Source organism: Mus pahari, chromosome 6, assembly GCF_900095145.1.
Source record: "Mus pahari chromosome 6, PAHARI_EIJ_v1.1, whole genome shotgun sequence".
In the NCBI taxonomy this organism is placed as follows: domain Eukaryota; kingdom Metazoa; phylum Chordata; class Mammalia; order Rodentia; family Muridae; genus Mus; species Mus pahari.
In genome coordinates, this window is record NC_034595.1 from 74,776,573 (window position 1) to 74,794,582 (window position 18,010).

General features: G+C 46.6%; 1 protein-coding gene and 1 long non-coding RNA gene across 10 annotated transcripts in view; one reads left to right on the plus strand and one right to left on the minus strand.

Moving 5' to 3' along the window:
• LOC110323540 (microtubule actin crosslinking factor 1) overlaps positions 1-4,589 on the minus strand; it is a 339,871-nt gene extending 335,282 nt beyond the window's left edge. For all 9 annotated transcript variants that reach the window (XM_029539978.1, XM_029539979.1, XM_029539977.1 and 6 more), the window contains exons 1-2: positions 4,504-4,589; positions 1,216-1,487 (exon numbers count right to left, since the gene is read on the minus strand). In XM_029539978.1, coding sequence (XP_029395838.1) covers positions 1,216-1,435 — 220 coding nt within the window. In that variant the 5' untranslated portion in view covers positions 1,436-1,487; positions 4,504-4,589. The remainder of the gene's footprint in view (positions 1-1,215; positions 1,488-4,503) is intronic.
• Positions 1-15,288, plus strand: part of LOC110323543 — a 29,348-nt gene extending 14,060 nt beyond the window's left edge. Inside the window, exon 3 of the long non-coding RNA XR_002380634.1 lies at positions 15,186-15,288. This is a non-coding gene — a long non-coding RNA (uncharacterized LOC110323543). The remainder of the gene's footprint in view (positions 1-15,185) is intronic.
• The last annotated feature ends 2,722 nt before the right edge of the window (positions 15,289-18,010 follow it).

Consider the following 18,010-nt stretch of genomic DNA (forward strand, 5'->3'; position numbering starts at 1 on the left):
GCCTGCCTCTGCCTCCCAAGTGCTGGGATTAAAGGCGTGCGCCACCACCTATCTTTCTACCTGCATGGTGACACCAACATCTGCTGTGATGCTGAGCATACTCAGGGAGATAGTTGTGGATGCCCTCAGCAAGGCAGCTCTTTCATTAAGTCAAAAACAACACTGAGGGCATCAGATCCCATTACAGATGGCTGTGAGCCACCATGTGGCTGCTGGGATTTGAACTCATGACCTCTGGAAGAGCAGTCAGTGCTCTTAACCGCTGAACCATCTCTCCAGCCCCAAGCCTTGGCTACTCTTCCAGAGGACCCAGATTCAGTTGCAAGCACCCACACTGATGCCACCCATCACCACCTGTGACTCCTTGCCTCCTCTGAGACCAAAGCCTACACCCCTAAGCACATCCGCTTAGAAAGGGCAGGCAGGCAGCTCCTGACAAGGGCAGGCAGCCCCTAGCCCTCACAGCGACAACCGAAAGGCAAGCTGACAAAAGGCGGCTTCTCCAAAGACTTCCTTATATGGAAATAACACAACAGAAATCAAAAGGTTTTATTCCTAAACATAATCATTATAGTATTGTCGACTACAGCAGAACACTGGGGAAAGAATAGGAGTTAGAGATAAAATCTGAGCCACGTGTGGTGGCACATCTCCTCTCCCAGCACTCAGGAAGCACAGGCAAGTGGATCTCTGTGATTTTGAGACTAGCCTGATCCACAGAGCAAGTTCCAGGACAACCAAGGCTACATAGACCCTATCTGGAAAAATACAAAAATTAAAAATTTAAATAACCCATAAAGTCTGAGATGTAAATCTGAAGCTCTTTTTAAGGATGAATGAAGAGAACAAGTCCACAGTGGGACACAGGCCACCAAGGTAACTATGTACATAAACTACAGCCTAGTGGGAGAAACACAGGGCAGAGGTGCAGATAGGAGACTAGGCCTCATTCAGCACGGGGTAACGGGGCAGCAGGCTTCCTTTTTCTTTTTTTCCTTTCTTTCTTTTTCTTTTTTCTTTTTCTTTTTTTTTTTAGGTTTCTCCTGAATGCTCTTTTATCATCTTTGCAACAACAACAATCACCATAACAACAAGTTAGATTCCAGCTGACTTGACTCTGAGGACCTCTCACCACCTCACCATGGAGGTGCACACTGACCCAAACTCCCTCAACCCCGAAACAGGCAGCTAGCAAACGCTGGAGGTCATTCTTACCAGCAACTCGGACCACGGCCCGTTCTGCAGGGTCCAGCACAGAATCCTGGCTTTTCCGCTTCTTCTGCTCATGCAGTGGCAGGTTCCAGGGCAAGGTGTCCCCGGGGGGACAAGGAGACAGGCTCCCTGACCGCTCACTCCGGTAAGATCTCTCACTACGACATGACCTCTCACTCCGACAGGATCGCTCACTGAGCGTTTCTTCATCAGAGGAAGACATGGTCCAAGCAAGAGTGGCTACAGGAAGGACCAGATGTCCTGGGAGAAGGGATCTGGAAGAGAGAAAGAAAAAATGTGAACAGGATCAAAAGTCACACAAGGAATACTGACGCTTGGGTCCTGACTCCTGGCTTTGTCTGCTACTGACTTGACGTCTTTACCTACTTGAACTTCAGTTTTGTTTTGTTTTGTTTTGTTTTCATTTACAAAATGAAATAGCACGTGCCAAGACTAATTTATGGGGCATATGAGCAGTGGTGGCACATGCCTTTAATCCCAGCACTTGGGAGGCAGAGACTGGCGGATTCTGAGTTCAAGGCCAGCCTGGTTTACAGAGTGAGTTCCAGGACAGCCAGGGCTACACGGAGAAACCCTGTGCAAAAAACAAAAACGAAAACAAAACAAAACAAAAAAGAGAGAGATGGTTAAGAGAGTATACTATTGTTTTAGGAGACCTGACTTCCATTCCCAACACCTGCTTCAGGCAGATCACAACCGCCTGAGCTATCTGTGACTTTAGCTCCAGGGAGCTGAGGCCCTCCTTGAGCCTCTTCAGGCTCCAGTGCTCATGTGCACATATCCATACACAAACAACACACACATACACAGAATTAAAAATAAAATGAGTTTTTAGCTAGGCCTGCCTGGTAAAGCATGCCTGTAATCCCAGCACTCAGGAAGCAGAGGCAGCCAGAGCTCTGTGGGCCTGGTCTACATGGCAAGTTCCAGGCTAGCCATGGCTACAGAGTGAAATTCTGTCAAAACAAACAAAAACAAAAATACTGTGTGAGTGTTAGCTTCTACTACTGATCGTCAGGCAGAAAAATAGGAGCTTAAATTCTACTCCATTATCCATTAGCTATATGTCCCCAGAGAAGCCATTTAATCTTGTCACCCTCAACATTCTCACCTGTAAAATGGAGATGGTGCTAGTTAGCATCCCATCTCACAGGGTTGTTTGCAAGAACTAAACCGGTAGCTGTGATTTGATGTCAGGTACCCAGTAAGCACTACATACAGAATCTCTTCTTACCTCCCCCTTCCTCTCACCTCCCAGGAATGCTATAAGGATAAATTGGGACAACAGATGGAAAGGATTTTCAAAAGCTCACGCAGGATCTCATCGGCAGGAATGGAAAGAGGCATGAGCTAGAACAGGTGGAAATTCCCGATTTCTCCAGCACACAGATTAGACACGGCCCGGAACCTGAAGCAAGGTAGACCTGGCGTGGCCACTTACAGTTGGTGAGATCAGGGTCAAGTCAAACCACCTCTCGGAGACTCAGTTTCATCATCTGCACAGTGGGGGAGGGACAATACTTCTCCTTAGAGGATATTTTAAGGACACCGCAAAATGTGCGTGTAAACTTAGCTGGTTCCATGTATGTCACACAGCAGGCATTAGATAAAATATTCATTGGCTCATTCCAAGGGCTGTTCGGGAATAGATCACACAGCGTGGGGGGAGGGGTGATGGTAAGGACTGGCAGGTTTTCTGGTCAGTTTAGCTAGTGGAGGGAGAAGAGTGGAAACACAATCATTTCAAGCCAGCTGGGTTCCACCAGTCAGACTGGGCAGCCTTCCCTCAGCCGGGCTCAGCTCACTGCCCAGAACCATCTGCTACACATGGCCCACCACCCCAAGGGCTCTCAGAGCCAAGCTGGTGCATGCCTTCAGCTGTCAGCCTTCCTATAAGGCCCCAGATCTAGCTCAGGTACACAGTTCTGTTGGGGCTCTAGAGTCCAGGGAAGGCAAGAGCTGTCTGTCAACTTTTCCTTACAGGGGAATATCTGTATACTGAGCTGTGCAGAGCAGGAAGGTGGCCTAAATGGCTGGGTCTTTGGCACAGCTCCTCCCGGATTCTGGGAATCTCAGCTTAGAAGCAGCAAGAGGCAGAGATTGCCTCCTGGGTCACTGACATCTCTCCCAGAAGCACAGAACTCAGACAAAAGAACCGTCTTACGATGCAGGGGGGCTCTGTGAAACCCGGAGCAGATAGAACAGCTCTGCCAGGACATTCCTGTGCCAGGAGTGTGTGGATCTTCTCATGGAACACTCAGACCCTCTCTCACCACCAAAAGGGTCGAAAGATCCAAGGACTGGCACAGCTTTGCCCTTTGTCGCAGCACTTGCCCCCAGTCTCATCATTACCATCTAGCACCTACTTGCCACCTTTTTTGTCCGTTCAGGTGAAGTGACAGCCCCAACCTCCAGGAAACTCAGGCTGTGCCATCCTACCCTCAGCGCTGGGCAGGAAACTGCCCCTCCTCTCAGACCACCTGCTTCATTCTAGAGCCGCCCATTCCCCTCCTAGACGCCCATTTTTACTACAAAGGCCCCCCGCAAAAGCAAGGCCTCTTCCGTGAGAAGCCCTGCCCTCCTCGGCTCTACCCGCTCGTTGACAGTCCCCGACCGTTCACGCACACTCACACCTGTGTGACCTCCGGTCTTCCGCCCTACTCCTCAATCACTCGGGTCACTCCATCCAGTCCCGGTTGGAAGGAACGCGCGCCCACACCCCCAGTGCATCGCGACGGTCCCCAGGCCACCTAGGTCCGCTACAAGCATCTGACCGGGCACTGACAGGCTGCGGACCTCCCCACCTCGCCTCCACCCCCACGGTGGGGGAGGGGCGCCCCCCTGGGAGCCGGTGGCGGCGCGGGTGGGTCCGCGTGCCCGCCGCGCGTGGCTGACAAAGAGCGGGGACGCGTGACCGAGGATCGGCAGGGCGTCGGTGGCACCGGCCGATCTCAGGCATTCGGAGGCGACTTTCCCTGTCCAGCCCTGCCCGCTCCTGCAGGTCCCTCTCGTGTGCCCCATTTCCACCCCCCCGGGAAACACGCCTCCCTTTGGCCGGGGCAGCGGCCGCCCGAGGGAACCGGGGCTCCGCGCGCCCTGCGTTCCCCGCACTCCCCGCGCTGCAGGTGCGAGGCCCGCACGGCCGCGGTGCCGGTTGCCTGTCAACGGGTCCGCCAGCCGCCCCGGGGCTGGGGCGCGGCCGCCCCGCTCCAAGGCTCCCCGCGCAGCCGGCGGAGGAGCCGGGACCCCCGAACCCGCCCCGCGCCTTACCCTGTGAGCGCGAGGAGGTGGCCGGCGGGCGGCTGCGGTGCGGCGGAGGGGAGCGGCTCCCACAATGGCCGAGCTCGCGGCGCCGAGCCCCCCGCCCCCCGCGCCCTAGCGGCGGCGGCTGAAGCGGAGCCCGCGCAGCCGCCCAACCCGCTCCCCACCCCCGGCGCCGGCGCCGCCCCCCGCCCGCCCGCCGCGCTCTCCGCCCTGCACCCCGCCCGCCGTGCCCTGCGGGGCCGCGGTCCCGCGCCCCTCCTCACTGACCTCGTGTCCTTTCGCGGTCCCTCCCCTCGCGGCGGCTCCGAGGCTCCCGGGGTCAATTCTCACCCCTCATTCCCCGCCCTCTGCACGACCGACCTCTCCGCCCTCAGCCCGGGGCTGCTCGCTGACCCTGACCGGCCCCTGGGAGCTCTTCTCGGCAAGTCCCAGGGAGATTCTCCCAGGCTTCGGCTCCCTGCCCGGCGCAGCCGGCGTTCTGGAATAACCCCAGCCTGCCCTCCTGCCCACTTCTCTAAAACCACATTCTGTCACCCCTCCTGGGGCACCTCTTGGAGAAGGCCCTAGGAAAACTGAGTCCAGGAGAGACCAAGAGGCTCCATTTTCCCAAGGGGTAAAGAGAAGAGGGGAACCAGGCCCTGAGAAGAGAATCCAGTCTCTTGATTAGAGACACTTATAGGCAGCGCCTTGCTTTGAAGAAGCTTCTTCCACTGATAAGACATTTATTAAGATCCTTCTGCATGTGTGAGCTAGTGATGTAGGCATGCCTTCTATCCTCCGTGGTGCAGATTAATGAATGTGCCTAGAATGTTTCTGCATAGAAACAGCCAATACACGGGTATATCTTTCAGTTACCGTGCAAAGCGCTTTCCCTGGTTGATGTCAGGGGTAGATCTCTCCTGATTCATTCATTCAACAAATATGTTTTGAACGTCTACATGCTAGTTACTGAAGATACATAGCTCAGCAGAATGAGTCTGATCCCCGCCCACCGGCCTCACTGCGTTTACAGTCCAGCAGACAAAACGAAGAATCATTAAGGCATCCCAAGAGACAGCATTATGATCTTTCACTTATGAATGTAAAACTAAAACAAGATGATTAATCAAAGGTCCTCCGGGGAGGTAGAGGTAAAAGGACCAGAGCTTCAAAGCCAGCAGAGACCTTGCCAGAAAACTTGTACCACGGAGCACACAGAGGTGAAAGAAGAGTCAAGGACAATGGGTTCAAGGTCTACATATATGAGATCCTGGCTCAAAGAAAAAACAATCCCCCCTAAGCCCGGCAGTGGTGGCATAGGCCTATAATCCCAGGCAGAGGCAGGCGAATTTCTGAGTTCGAGGCCAGCCTGGTCTACAGAATGAGTTCCAAGACAGCCAGGACTACACAGAGAATCCTGTCTCAAAAAAACAAAACAAAACAAAAAACAACCAGCCCCCCCAAAAGAAGCCACAACATATCATAAATGCTAACTATATATAACTTTTACAAATCTCCAATAAGATTTAATTTTTATTATGCACACACACTTATATGTGCCATGGCTCAAATTGTGGAGGTCCAAGGACAACTTATGGGAGTTGGTTCTCTTCTAATTATTTTATTATCTAAGTATAATCTGATGTTTATTTGTAGTATTACGGACCATAGTAACAACTGAATTTCACCATTTTCTTTTTAAAGAATTTCATAGCTGGGCATTGGTGGCACACACCTTTAATCCCAGCACTCAGGAGGCAGAGGCAGGCAGATTTCTGAGTTCAAGGCTAGCCTGGTCTACAGAGTGAGTTCCAGGACAGCCAGGGCTACACAGAGAAACCCTGTCTCAAAAAAAACCAAAAAAAAAGAAAAAAGAAAAAAGAAAAAAGAAAAGAAAGAAAAGAAAAGAAAAGAAAAGAAAAGAAAAGAAAAGAAAAGAAAAGAAGGGGGCTGGTGAGATGGCTCAGTGGGTAAGAGCACCAGACTGCTCTTCCGAAGGTCCAGAGTTCAAATCCCAGCAACCACATGGTGGCTCACAACCACCCGTAACAAAGATCTGACGCCTTCTTCTGGAGTGTCTGAAGACAGCTACAGTGTACTTACATATAATAAATAAATAAAATCTTAAAAAAAAAAAAACCACCTTTAAAAAAAGAAAAGAAAAGAAAAGAAAAGAAAAGAAAAGAAAAGAAAAGAAAAGAAAAGAAAAAAGAAAAGAAAAGAAGAGAATTTTATACATGCACATCATCGGGATGTATCTTGATCAAATCCACCCCACTTCCTCCCTTCCAGTTCCTTTCCTTTTCACCCCCCATTTTCTTCTCCCAACTTCCTGGGCTCTCTGGGATGCCCTCAGGCTTAGCTGAAAATACCTTTGTCTGCTGAGCCATTTCATTAACTCTACACATAAATTTTAAAAATAAATTGCGTAGTGTGGTGGCTTATGACTACAATACTAGCACTTAGGAGGCAGAGGCCGGAGAATTACCATAAGTTCAAGAATAACCTAGGCGGGCTGGAGAGATGGCTCAGTGGTTAAGAGCACGGACTGCTCTTTCAGAGGTCCTGAGTTCAATTCCCAGCAACCACTTGGTGGCTCACAACCATCTGTAATGGGATCGGATATTCTTCTGGTGTCTCTGAAGAGTACAAATGGTGTACTCATATACATAAAATAAATAAATAAATCTTTAAAAGGAAAAAAAAAAAGAATAACCTAGGCTACAAACTGAGTTCTGGGCCAGCCTGAACTATGCTGTAAGGACTTGTCTATAAACAAGTACAAGAAGTAAAGTTTCTGATTCAGTAGATGGTCCTGTATCCATGCATATACAAGCAGCACCAGGTGAACTCAGTGGGTTTCAAACAGAACACATCAGGGGGTAAAGAGTAGTTGAACCCAGTTTTTAGCATCCACAAGGCGGCTTCCAACCATCGGAAACCCGGGTTCCAGGGTAACCTTGTATTATCTCATTGAGCACCAGGCATGCATGTGGTGCACATTCATACCAATAGGAAAAACACTCATAAATATAAAATAAATAAATCTAAAAAGAAAAAAGTGTATAAAGTTGAGAGGAAAGTGGAGGTGGGAAGGAGGAAGAAGTGAAGGGGGTGTGGACTTGATGAAGATATCGCATGATGATATATGCACATATGAAATTCTTTTAAAAGAAAATGTTTGGTGAAATTTAGTTCTTACTATGGTCAGTAATACCCCAAGTAGACACCAGGTCATATTTAGATATTAAAATAATAATGAAGGGTCCGTGAGGCACAAAAACACCAAGCTTAAAAGTCATTTTTCAATTTAGAAATGAAAAAAGAAAAAGAAAAAAAAATTTAGAAATGAGTGCCATGGTGCTCGCCCAGTGAGACAAGACTGTGGGCACCAGGGTTTGGGGAGCAAGTTGAAGACATAGCAAGAGCATGGGGAAACAATCTCTAGAGGCGGGGAGCTGTGAGCAGGGTCGCTCTATAGACAGGGCCCACGGCAAGGCTCAGGGAGAGAACTGCTAAAACCCTGAAGGCCCAGCCTGTCTGCCTAGAGGACATCTAAAGGTTCTCCTCCCTCATCGACCTTCCCAGTTCTGACCACCAGTCTAATCCTGAATTATTCATGCTGCAAGCTGTCAGAAGGTGGAGCTTCTGGAACCTTCTGGAGTCAGGACATTCGAATGTAAAACCCCAGGGCTATGTCCCTAGCTCCAACTGTACTACCCTGGGATTTGCTCCTGGTGAGATTTGCCAAGATTTTTGCAGCTGGCTGTGGGCCGATGACCTTGGGCTACTGGGCTCCAATTCATTTCAGCGATCTTTTGTTACGGAATACCACGTGCATGGGAACATGGAAGTGAATCCAATCAGATCCTTGTCCTCTGTCACAGGACAATAGAGGTAGCAGACACTTCAGAATGATTGCCTTCCAGAGGCGCCCTCCATTGCGCCCCTCCTCTGGATCCCATTTCCAAGCAGGCCATTACTGATTCTCAAGTGGACTTGGAATCTCATAGCCTATGTGCTGGGTTTGGAGGGTCCCAGAACACCTTGGGCCACAGTTTCGTCTACACTTGGAGCATGGCATTCACTCAACAAAAATAGCCAAATACTCACTGGGGCCAGCCACTGAGCTTCATACCTGTGGCTTGTAAAAGGATCAGAAGTTAGAGCCACAAGATGGTGGAATAGACCTTTAATCCCAGCACTTAGGCGGCAAAACCAGGTAGATCTCTGTGAGTTTGAGGCCAGCCTGGTCTCTCCTTTTAAAGGCTAAAATGGAATGTATGTGCCTCTGTGTCCAGATTTCTTCTGTTACTATTTCTTGTTTTTGCTGTTGTGGAGTTTGTTTTTGTTTTTCAAGAAAGGGTCTCTCTGTGTAGTCTTAGCTGTCCTGGAACTCCATATGTAGATGAGGTTGAATTTGAACTCACAAAGATCCTCCTGTCTCAGCCTTCTGAGTGCTGGGATTAAAGCCAGGACACAACTTTTGTTATTGTTATTGTTGATGGAGGTGGTAGTTGTTGGTACCTGGGATCCAAACCCAGAGCCTTGCTTATACTAGGCAAGTTATCTGCCACAGCTACCTCCCTATCCTGATTCTTGCCATACATATAATGATGGCATAGATACATCTGTATCTCTGGATGCAGCTTCTCTTCCTGGCAATTGCTGCTTACTCAGCATCTGGATACCCTAATCCCTCTTGAGTGACTGAGCTAAAAGACATAATAGAGAAAAATGTTGGAAAACTGACTGTATTACAGCAATGGGGTGCCTGAAAAGACTCTGGCTTGAAAGAGGAGAAAAGCAGGGTATTAAGGTGACAGACATGTAGATGTGGCTGAGGCAGGGTCTGCTACCTTGTTCCAAGCTTCTTTAGTCGCTGTCCTTTTGTCATCTGGGTTGCTGTGCTACCTGAGTGTTGTTTGAGAGCCAGGCATAGTAGCATGTGTTGTCATCTTAGTACTCTGGGAGCAGGAGAATCAAGAGTTCAAGGCTAGCTTGGGCAATATAGCACATTTGAGGCCAGCTTAGAAAACCTATCTCAAAAAGCACTCCCACAACAAGGTCAAGAGCAAAAGCCTGTGGGGAAAAGACCTGCACCTACTTTGTCTCTGTTTTATCTCCTGTTTCCAAGAATGTGTTCAATGAATATTCCTTAATTAGATGAATGAATGAATGAATGAATGAATGAATGAGCAAATGAACAAGTTAACTATAACCTCTAAGACTGTGGTCATTACTAGGACAGAGGCATGACAGTGAAAGTTGTAGAATCAGGCACAATAACAAAAGAGGGACCAAATGTGTGGCACTAACCTATAGTTAGGCTTGATTGTATGAAATAAACCAAACCACCCAGGTCCCTAGCAATGGCAAGGCTGGGAACCTAACAGAATCTAGAGTCACCTAGCCTAGCGGCAAATCTCTGGGTATATCTGAGGGGAAAAGGTTGAATATTGTGTATCAGATGTTGAAGTTTGTGGGAGGAGTTCACTGAGGCAGGAGGATTCACCCTAAATAAGGGAGGCACAGTTCCCTGTACTATAGCCCTAGACTGAATAAAAAGGAGAGAACACCCAGATACAATGTGACTAGCTGTCTGACTCTCTTGCTCTAGCCTCCTGGTCCTTAATGGAAGATAGTTAAAACTGAGAGCTAGAATAAACCCTTTGTTCCCTAAGTGGCGTTTGTCAGATACTTTGTTGCAGAAAGGAGGGAAGTAACTAACACATCCTAGATCTGGGCTCTCTTTTAAGCCTGCCACACCCCATGAGGCAATTTAGGAACCAAGTACCAGCCTACTCAAGATTGCTCCCCCCTCCATCCATCCATCTACTCGTCCCTCCTTCCTTCCCTCCCATCTTCCCTCCTGGCATCTGAGACAGGGTCTGGTTACAATGTCTAGGCTGACCACAAAATCACAGTTTTGTCTCAAGCTCCTGTGTGCTAGGATTACTCATGTGTCTCATCAGACCGGACTTCTATGCATTTCTAAATTGGGTATGGATCTGCAGTCTCAACACTTGGAATGGGAAAGGCTCTTGTTTAAATATTTTCTAATCTATAAATAAACTTCTCCTTAATTTACATTATTTATTATTGTTGTTGTTGATGATGATGATGATGATGATGATGTTATTTTGCTTTTTTGAGCTGTGTTTCTCTGTGTAGCCCTGGCTGTCCTGGAACTTACTCTGTAGACCAGGCTGGCCTCGAACTTACAGATGTTTCCTGCTTCTGCCTTCCAAGTCCTGAGATTAAAGGTGTGCACCACCACTGCCCAGCTCATATTTTATTTACTTTTAAAAATATTTTATTTATTTTTTTATGTATATGGGTGTTCTGTGTTCATGTGTGCACCATGTGCATGCACTGTTATAGACAGATATGACTGGAGTTATAGACAGTTGTGAGCTGCCATGTGGGTACTGGGAGTAAAACATATATCCTCTAGAAGAGCAGCCAGTGACCTTAACTGATGAGCCATCTCTCCAGCCTCTCCTTTGTATTTTCATTAGCCATGTGTTTCCTTGAGCAATAGGACATTATTATTCATCAACAGCGAAGAATGGTTGACTGGCTTCTGGTTGTAATCTCGGGACAAGGAGGGTTCGAATGGCATAAAAAGAGCTGTCAGGCAGCTCAGAGTCTCATGGGCAAACTGGATATTAGAAAAAGACCCACAACACACAAAGCCTTTATTGCCTCTGGTCCAGCCTTCCAACACTGATGTCCTGGATTGATTTCCCTCCTGGATGGTGAGTTGCCGCCTATGGTTGGCTGGTTTTATGTGCTTACTCCAGTCTACACACGGTGTAGACACACATGGTGGCCTGAGATACGTCAGCAAGATACTATCTAAATTATTCCAGTAGGCTTCAGGTCAGTCTCCATCTCCTCTGCTTCAGGCCTCAGAGCGCTGTCACATGACACACATTTCTATCCTTCCGTTCCAGTTCTGATGTTGGTGAGGCAAAGCAAGCCTCCAATGAAAGCATTCAGTGATATATGATAGTTCTAAAATTCTAAGTAGCAAAGGATAGCATATTCCAGTCTTGGGCTAGGAAAACTCAGGGTGAAAATGTTATTTTATTTCTCCACAAACCTTGGTTGTTGTTTTTAATTTAAAAATTCAACTTTATTGAGGTAAATTAGGATGGTCAAGGTTGTGTACATCCCAGCATGTAGGAGTCCCACATAGGAGAATCACAAGTTCAAGGCCAGTCTGGGTTACATAATGAGGCCCTGCCTCCAATACACAAGGACATCCATCTATCCTGGGGCTGGAGAGATGGCCCAGTAGTTAAGCGTACTCATTGCTCTTCCAAAGGACCTGGGTTTAGTTCCCAGCACCCACAGGCTCACAACTCTCTTTAACTCCATTTTGAAGAGCTCCAATACCCTCTTCTGACCTCTGCAGGCTCCAGGCACACAAGTAGTACACAGACATACATGCGGACACAACACTTACACTTGAGAATACTAGGGTTTTGTTTTTTTAAGATTTATTTATTATTTTATGTATGTGAGTACACTGTAGCAGTACAGGTGGTTGTGAAGCTTCATGTGGTGGTTGGAAACTGAATTTTAGGACCTCTGCTGGCTATGGTTAACCCTGCTTGCTCAGTTCCTGCTTGCTCTGGCCCAAAGATTTANGTGTGTGTGTGTGTGTGTGTGTGTGCGCGCGCACTGCTTTGGGGTTTTGCTTATTTGTTTGGAGACAAGGTCTTACTATGTAGCCTTAGCTGGCATAGACCAGGTTGGCCTTGAACCTGCCTCTGCCTCCAAAGTGCTGGAGTTAGGGGGCTGGGTCTTTGGCTTTTTAGAGTTTCTGCTGGCCACTGGCAGAAACTTACTTTCTTTCTTTCTTTCTTTCTTTCTTTCTTTCTTTCTTTCTTTCTTTCTTTCTTTCTTTCTTTCTTTCTTTCTCCCTCTCCCTCTCCCTCTCCCTCTTCCTCCCCCCCCCCATTCTCTCTCTCCTTCAACAAAGGTCCCTGGGTCTGTTACTGTGTCTCAAAGGATCTCAGCTTGTAGCCTACAGCCCTACCCCCCAAGCCAGACAGTCAAACTGACCTTAAACACCCTGGGAACTTGGCATTGACTTTACCTCCTTATGGAAGCAAGTCCTTTTAGGCTCTTTTCCAGAATAGAGAATTCTCACCCCGTGTTCAAGATTTGCTCTGGCAATTACTTTTCTTGCTCAACCAGTTTATCTAGAGTTTCCAAACATTCCTCAGCACTCTTCTCATTGGCTCATCTACATTGTGTGATGGATAAAGATTCCTCAGGGGCTTAAACCCACATCACAGTCAGATGCAGCATTTTTTTTTCAACTCTGATTTTCTTTCAACTCTGGAAAGTTTTGGCTTTGGCGCTAGCAATCTTTAGTGTTGGAAGGGATGTGCTCTGTCTGTTTGGTCAATCCAGATCATTAGGAGTTTTGTTTTAATTAGTTGATTGTGTATGTGTGAGAGACAGATTGGGGGAGCAGGCACATGATGTGGCATGGTATCAAAGTCAGAGAACAGCTTTTGGAAGGTGGCTCTTGCCTTCTACTTCTTCTACTTCATTGAGATAGGTTCTCTCTCTCTCTTTCTCTCTGTCTGTATTTTTTGGGGGACAGGGTTTCTCTGTGTAGCCCTGGCTGTCCTGGAACTTGCTCTGTAGACCAGGCTGGCTTCAAACTCTCAGATGTTTGCCTGCCTCTGCCCTTGGAGTGCTGGGACTGAAAGTGTGTGCCACCACCACTTCCCAGCTTCAATCCAGATTTTTAACTTTGGATTCCATGGATTGAACTTGGGTTGTCAGTCTTGTGCAGCCTTTACCTACTGAACTATTCCTGGAGCCCATTAGAGCTCCTCTATATCTGATCTGGACCTTCTCAAATATGTTTGCCTCCTTCCTTTTTTCCTCAGCTCCCTCACTCTCTTCCTTTCCTTCCCTTCCCTCCCCTTCCCTTCCTTTCCCTTCCTCTCCCTCCCCTCCCTCCCCTTCTTCTCCCTCCCCTCCCCTCCCCTCTCCTCTCCTTTTCCTTCCTCCCTCTCTCCATCCCTTCCTTCTCTCCTTCCTGTTCCCAGTACCCACATGGTAACTTACAACCATCTGTAACTTCAGTCCAAAGAGATCCAACTCCTGTCATCTCTAGGGCACTGCATGCATGTAGTACACAGACATACATTCAGGTGAAACACTCATACACATAAAATAAAATATAAACAAACAAACAAATAAATAAATAAATAAATGGAGGACTGGAGGGATGGCTCAACAGTTAAGAGCACTGACTGTTCTTCAAGAGGACCCAAGTTCTATTCCCAGTACCCACATGGCAGCTCACATCTATTCTCCAGTCCTAGGGGATCTAACGCCATCTTCTGGCCTCTGTGAACATCAGAAATGCACATGATCCACAGACATTCATGTTGCCAAAACACCTGTACATATAACATAAATAAAGAAGCAAAAATTTAAAAAGAAGCCAGGCATGATGGCACACACCTTTAATCTCAGCACTCCAGAGACAGAGGCAGGTGGATCTCTGAGTTTGAGGCCAGCCTGATGTACAGAGTAAGTTCCAGGATGGCTGGGGCAACACAGAGAAACTCTAGCTTGAAAACAAAATGAAACAAAACAAAAACAACAAAAATTAAAAAGAAAAGCAAAATATAGTACAGTAAAAATGTAAGCAATTAAGTTTACACTGTGTTTGGTACTGTGTACTGGCCATTCACTTGATGGCAGTGTAAGATATTTATCCAAATATAACCATGAACTCTGGAGAGATTCTTACATTATGACAGTTAGGATGTCATGATGGGATAGGAAATTGTCAGCCCCTTTGTAATTTTATAATATGTTCTATATGATATACATGGATCATCATTGACTGGAACATCCTTAGGTGGTCCAGACTGAACCAATTGATGAAGACACTTTCTCTCTTTTCTTTTCTTTTCTTTTCTTTTCTTTTCTTTTCTTTTCTTTTCTTTTCTTTTCTTTTCTTTTCTTCTCTTCTCTTCTCTTCTCTTCTCTCTCTCTCTCTCTCTCTCTCTCTCTCTCTCTCTCTCTCTCTCTCTCTTTTGGTTTTTGTTCTTTTGTTTTTTGAGACAGGGTTTCTCTGTATAGCCCTGGCTGTCCTAGAACTCACTCTGTAGACCAGGCTGGCCTCGAACTCAGAAATCTGCCTGCCTCTGCCTCCCAAGTGCTGGGAAATCCTGTCTCAAAAAACAAAACAAAACAACAATAAAAAAAAAAAAAAAACCAAGGTCTCTCTATGTATCTCTGGCTGTCCTGGAATTTGCTATGTAGACCAGGCTGGCCTCAAATTTACAGAGGTCTGTCTTCCTTTGCCTCCTGAGTGCTAGGAAATACTTCTTCTCCTTGAGACTTTTTTTTCTTCATTTGTCCCAAATGATGGAGTTGGTAGCAGAGACTGTGGTATTGGTGTGAGAGGGACAGCCATGCTTTTGCTTGGAGGAATGTGGACTCTGGGAGTTTTGGATTAGGAAAGCAGAAGAATACTTTAAGATGAGCTTATGGTCTATATTATTAGGAGGATGGAAGAGAGTGGTGCTGAGGGTGATTTGAGCTGTCAGGCCCAGCTTGAGATGTTTCAGAGAAGAATATGAGTATGTATTAGTATGTGGCCTAGAGATCCTTCTTCTTTTTTTCCCTTTGGTCTTTTGAGATAGGGTTTCTCTGTGTAGCCCTGGCTGTCCTGGAACTCACTCTGTAGACCAAGCTGGCCTCAAACTCAGAAATCCACCTGCCTCTGCCTCCCGAGTGCTGGGATTACAGGCATGCGCCACCACTGCCTGGCTAGAGATACTTCTTGTGATGCTTTGGCAAGTAATGCAGCTGCTTTCCGCCCTTAACCAACAACCAACAAACAAAAAAGAATCGGCCTGAGGCCAAATTGAACAGTTATGAATTAATAACTTTGGCAGAGGAAATTTCTAGACAGTCTAGTATTGACTATGTTTGGTTATTATTAGTGACCACACTCATGCAGATCTAAAATGAAAAGGAGCAAGCTGAGCAAGGAAAATATACATAAATACAAAATATAGATAAAAAGTTTAAAGAAAAATCTGATACTAAATGGAATAAAGAGAGTGGGACCCCAGGGCAAGACCCCACTCAGCCAGGCTTCCAACTTGTGAAAAAAAATTTTTTTTAAAAAGTGAAAAGGAATTGCAGAAATGCTTACAGCCTAGTGTAGCACTCACCTTTAACCACAGCACTTAGGAGGCAGAAGCAGACTGGCCTCTGAGTTTGAGCTAGCTTGGTCTGCAGAGCTAGTTCCAGGACAGCCAAGCTTAGGCAGCAAAGGAAACCATTGAAAACAGAAAGCTGGTGAGGATGTAACTGAATGTTTCAGCCCTAGCAAGCAGCAGAACTTAGCAGCTTCAGCCATGTGGTTATGGCTTTAGAATCAAGGAGACAAGAAACCGGTTATGAAATCCGCCTCCTCAACCAAGGCAAGCTGCTAGGGCCAGGCATATGTCAGGGGTGGCCCTCCCTGCACGGAGGCCTAGAATAGCTATTTCCTGAAGCTGAGGAGGTGAAGCTGGGATTGCCTTGGAGACCCCAAGATGCTGGAGATGCCAGAGCCCTGGGATACCAGCTGAGGAACACCACTAACAGGGAGTGGAACCAGCCCAAGAGAAACAAGTGTGTTGTAGACAGAGCTGAAGAGCGCTTTGACATCAGACATTGGAGATGCAGTGTTTGGAGTTTGCCCCGTTGGTTTTTGGTCTTGCTTTGGTCCAGTATTTCCCCACTGTGCTCCCTTCCCTCCCTTTTGGGATGCCAGTGCATATTCTATGCCATTATATCTTGGAAGAATGTGATTTGCTTTTTGTTTGTTTTGTTTTTGAATTTTCTTTCTTTCTTTCTTTCTTTCGTTCTTTCTTTCTTTCTCTTTCTTTTTTTAAGATTTTTAAAATTTATTTTATGTATATGAATACACTGTAGCTGTCTTCAGACACATCAGAAGAGGGCATCAGATTCCATTACAGATGGTTGTGATATACTATGTGTTTGCTGGGAATTGAACTCAGGACCTCTGGAAGAGCAGTCAGTGCTCTTTTTTCTTTCTTTCTTTCTTTTTTTTTTTTTTCAAGACAGGGTTTCTCTGTATAGCTCTGGCTGTCCTGAAACTCACTTTGTAGACCAGGCTAGTCTCGAACTCAGAAATCTGCCTGCCTCTGCCTCCCGCCACCACGCACGGCGCAGTCAGTGCTCTTAAGCACTGAGTCATCTCTCCAGTCCATGTTTTTGAATTTTCAAGACAGGGTTTCTCTGAATAGTTCTGGCTGTTCTGGAACTCACTTTGTAAAGTTCACTAGCCACTAGCCTCAGAGATCTGCTTGCCCCTCCTGAGTATTGGATCTAAAGGTGTGTGCCGCCACCCGGCCTATAGATGATTTTTTTCTCCTTTTTTTAAAAAAAAAAAAAAGATTGATTTATTTATTATATATAAGTACACTGTAGCTGTCTTCAGACACACCAGAAGAGGGCATCAGATCTCATTACAGATGGTTGTGAACCATCTGTAATGAGATCTGATGCCATCTGTGGTTTCTGGGATTTGAACTCAGGACCTCTGGAAGAGCAGTCAGTGCTCTTAACCGCTGAGCCATCTCTTCAGCTCCCACCCCCTTTTTTAAAAGATTGATTTATTTTATGTATATAAGTACACAGTTGCTCTTTTCAAACACACCAGAAGAGGGCATCGTATTCCATTACAGATGGTCGTGAGCCACCATGTAGTTGGTGAGACTTGAACTCAGGACCTCTGGAAGAACAGTCACTGTGCTTAACCACTGAGCCATCTTTCCAGCCCTTTTTTTCTCCGTTTTAGTTAGTATCTCAGGTAGCCTAGGCTGGCCTTGAACTTGCTATGAGGCCAAGGATATCCTTAAACATTCTGTCCTCGTGTCTCATCTTTCCAAACATGTGTCATCATATCCAGTGTAGTTTTTTTTCTAATGTTTTATCATGCTCAATTACTCATGTGTCTAGGTATGGGATCTGCAATGAGTGAGGAGGAGGAGGTGTGAGGAGGTCTGAGGAGGCTAGAGGTGTGAGATGCTCTTGGGTTGGAGTCCAGTTGGTCAGGAGCTGCCTGACATGGGAGCTAGGAACTGAACCAGGGTCCTCCTCAGGGCAGTTTGTGCTCTCAACGATTGAGCCATCTCTTGCACCCTGCCCATGGAGTTTTTTGAAACTGAATTAACAATTGTGTGTGTGTGTGTTCATGCTTATGTGTGCATGTGTTCATGTGTGTGTCTCTGTATGTGTGTGTGCGGGCATGCGTGTGTGAGACAAGGTGAGCTTATGGAGGCCAGCAGATGATTTTTCAGAGCTGGTTCTGTCCTTTCCCCTTTACATGGTGTTCTTTTTTGTTGTTGTTGTTATTTTTTTGTTTTTGTTTTTTTTAAAGATTTATTTATTTAATATATGTAAGTACACTGTAGCTGTCTTCAGACGCTCCAGAAGAGGGCGTCAGATCTTGTTACGGATGGTT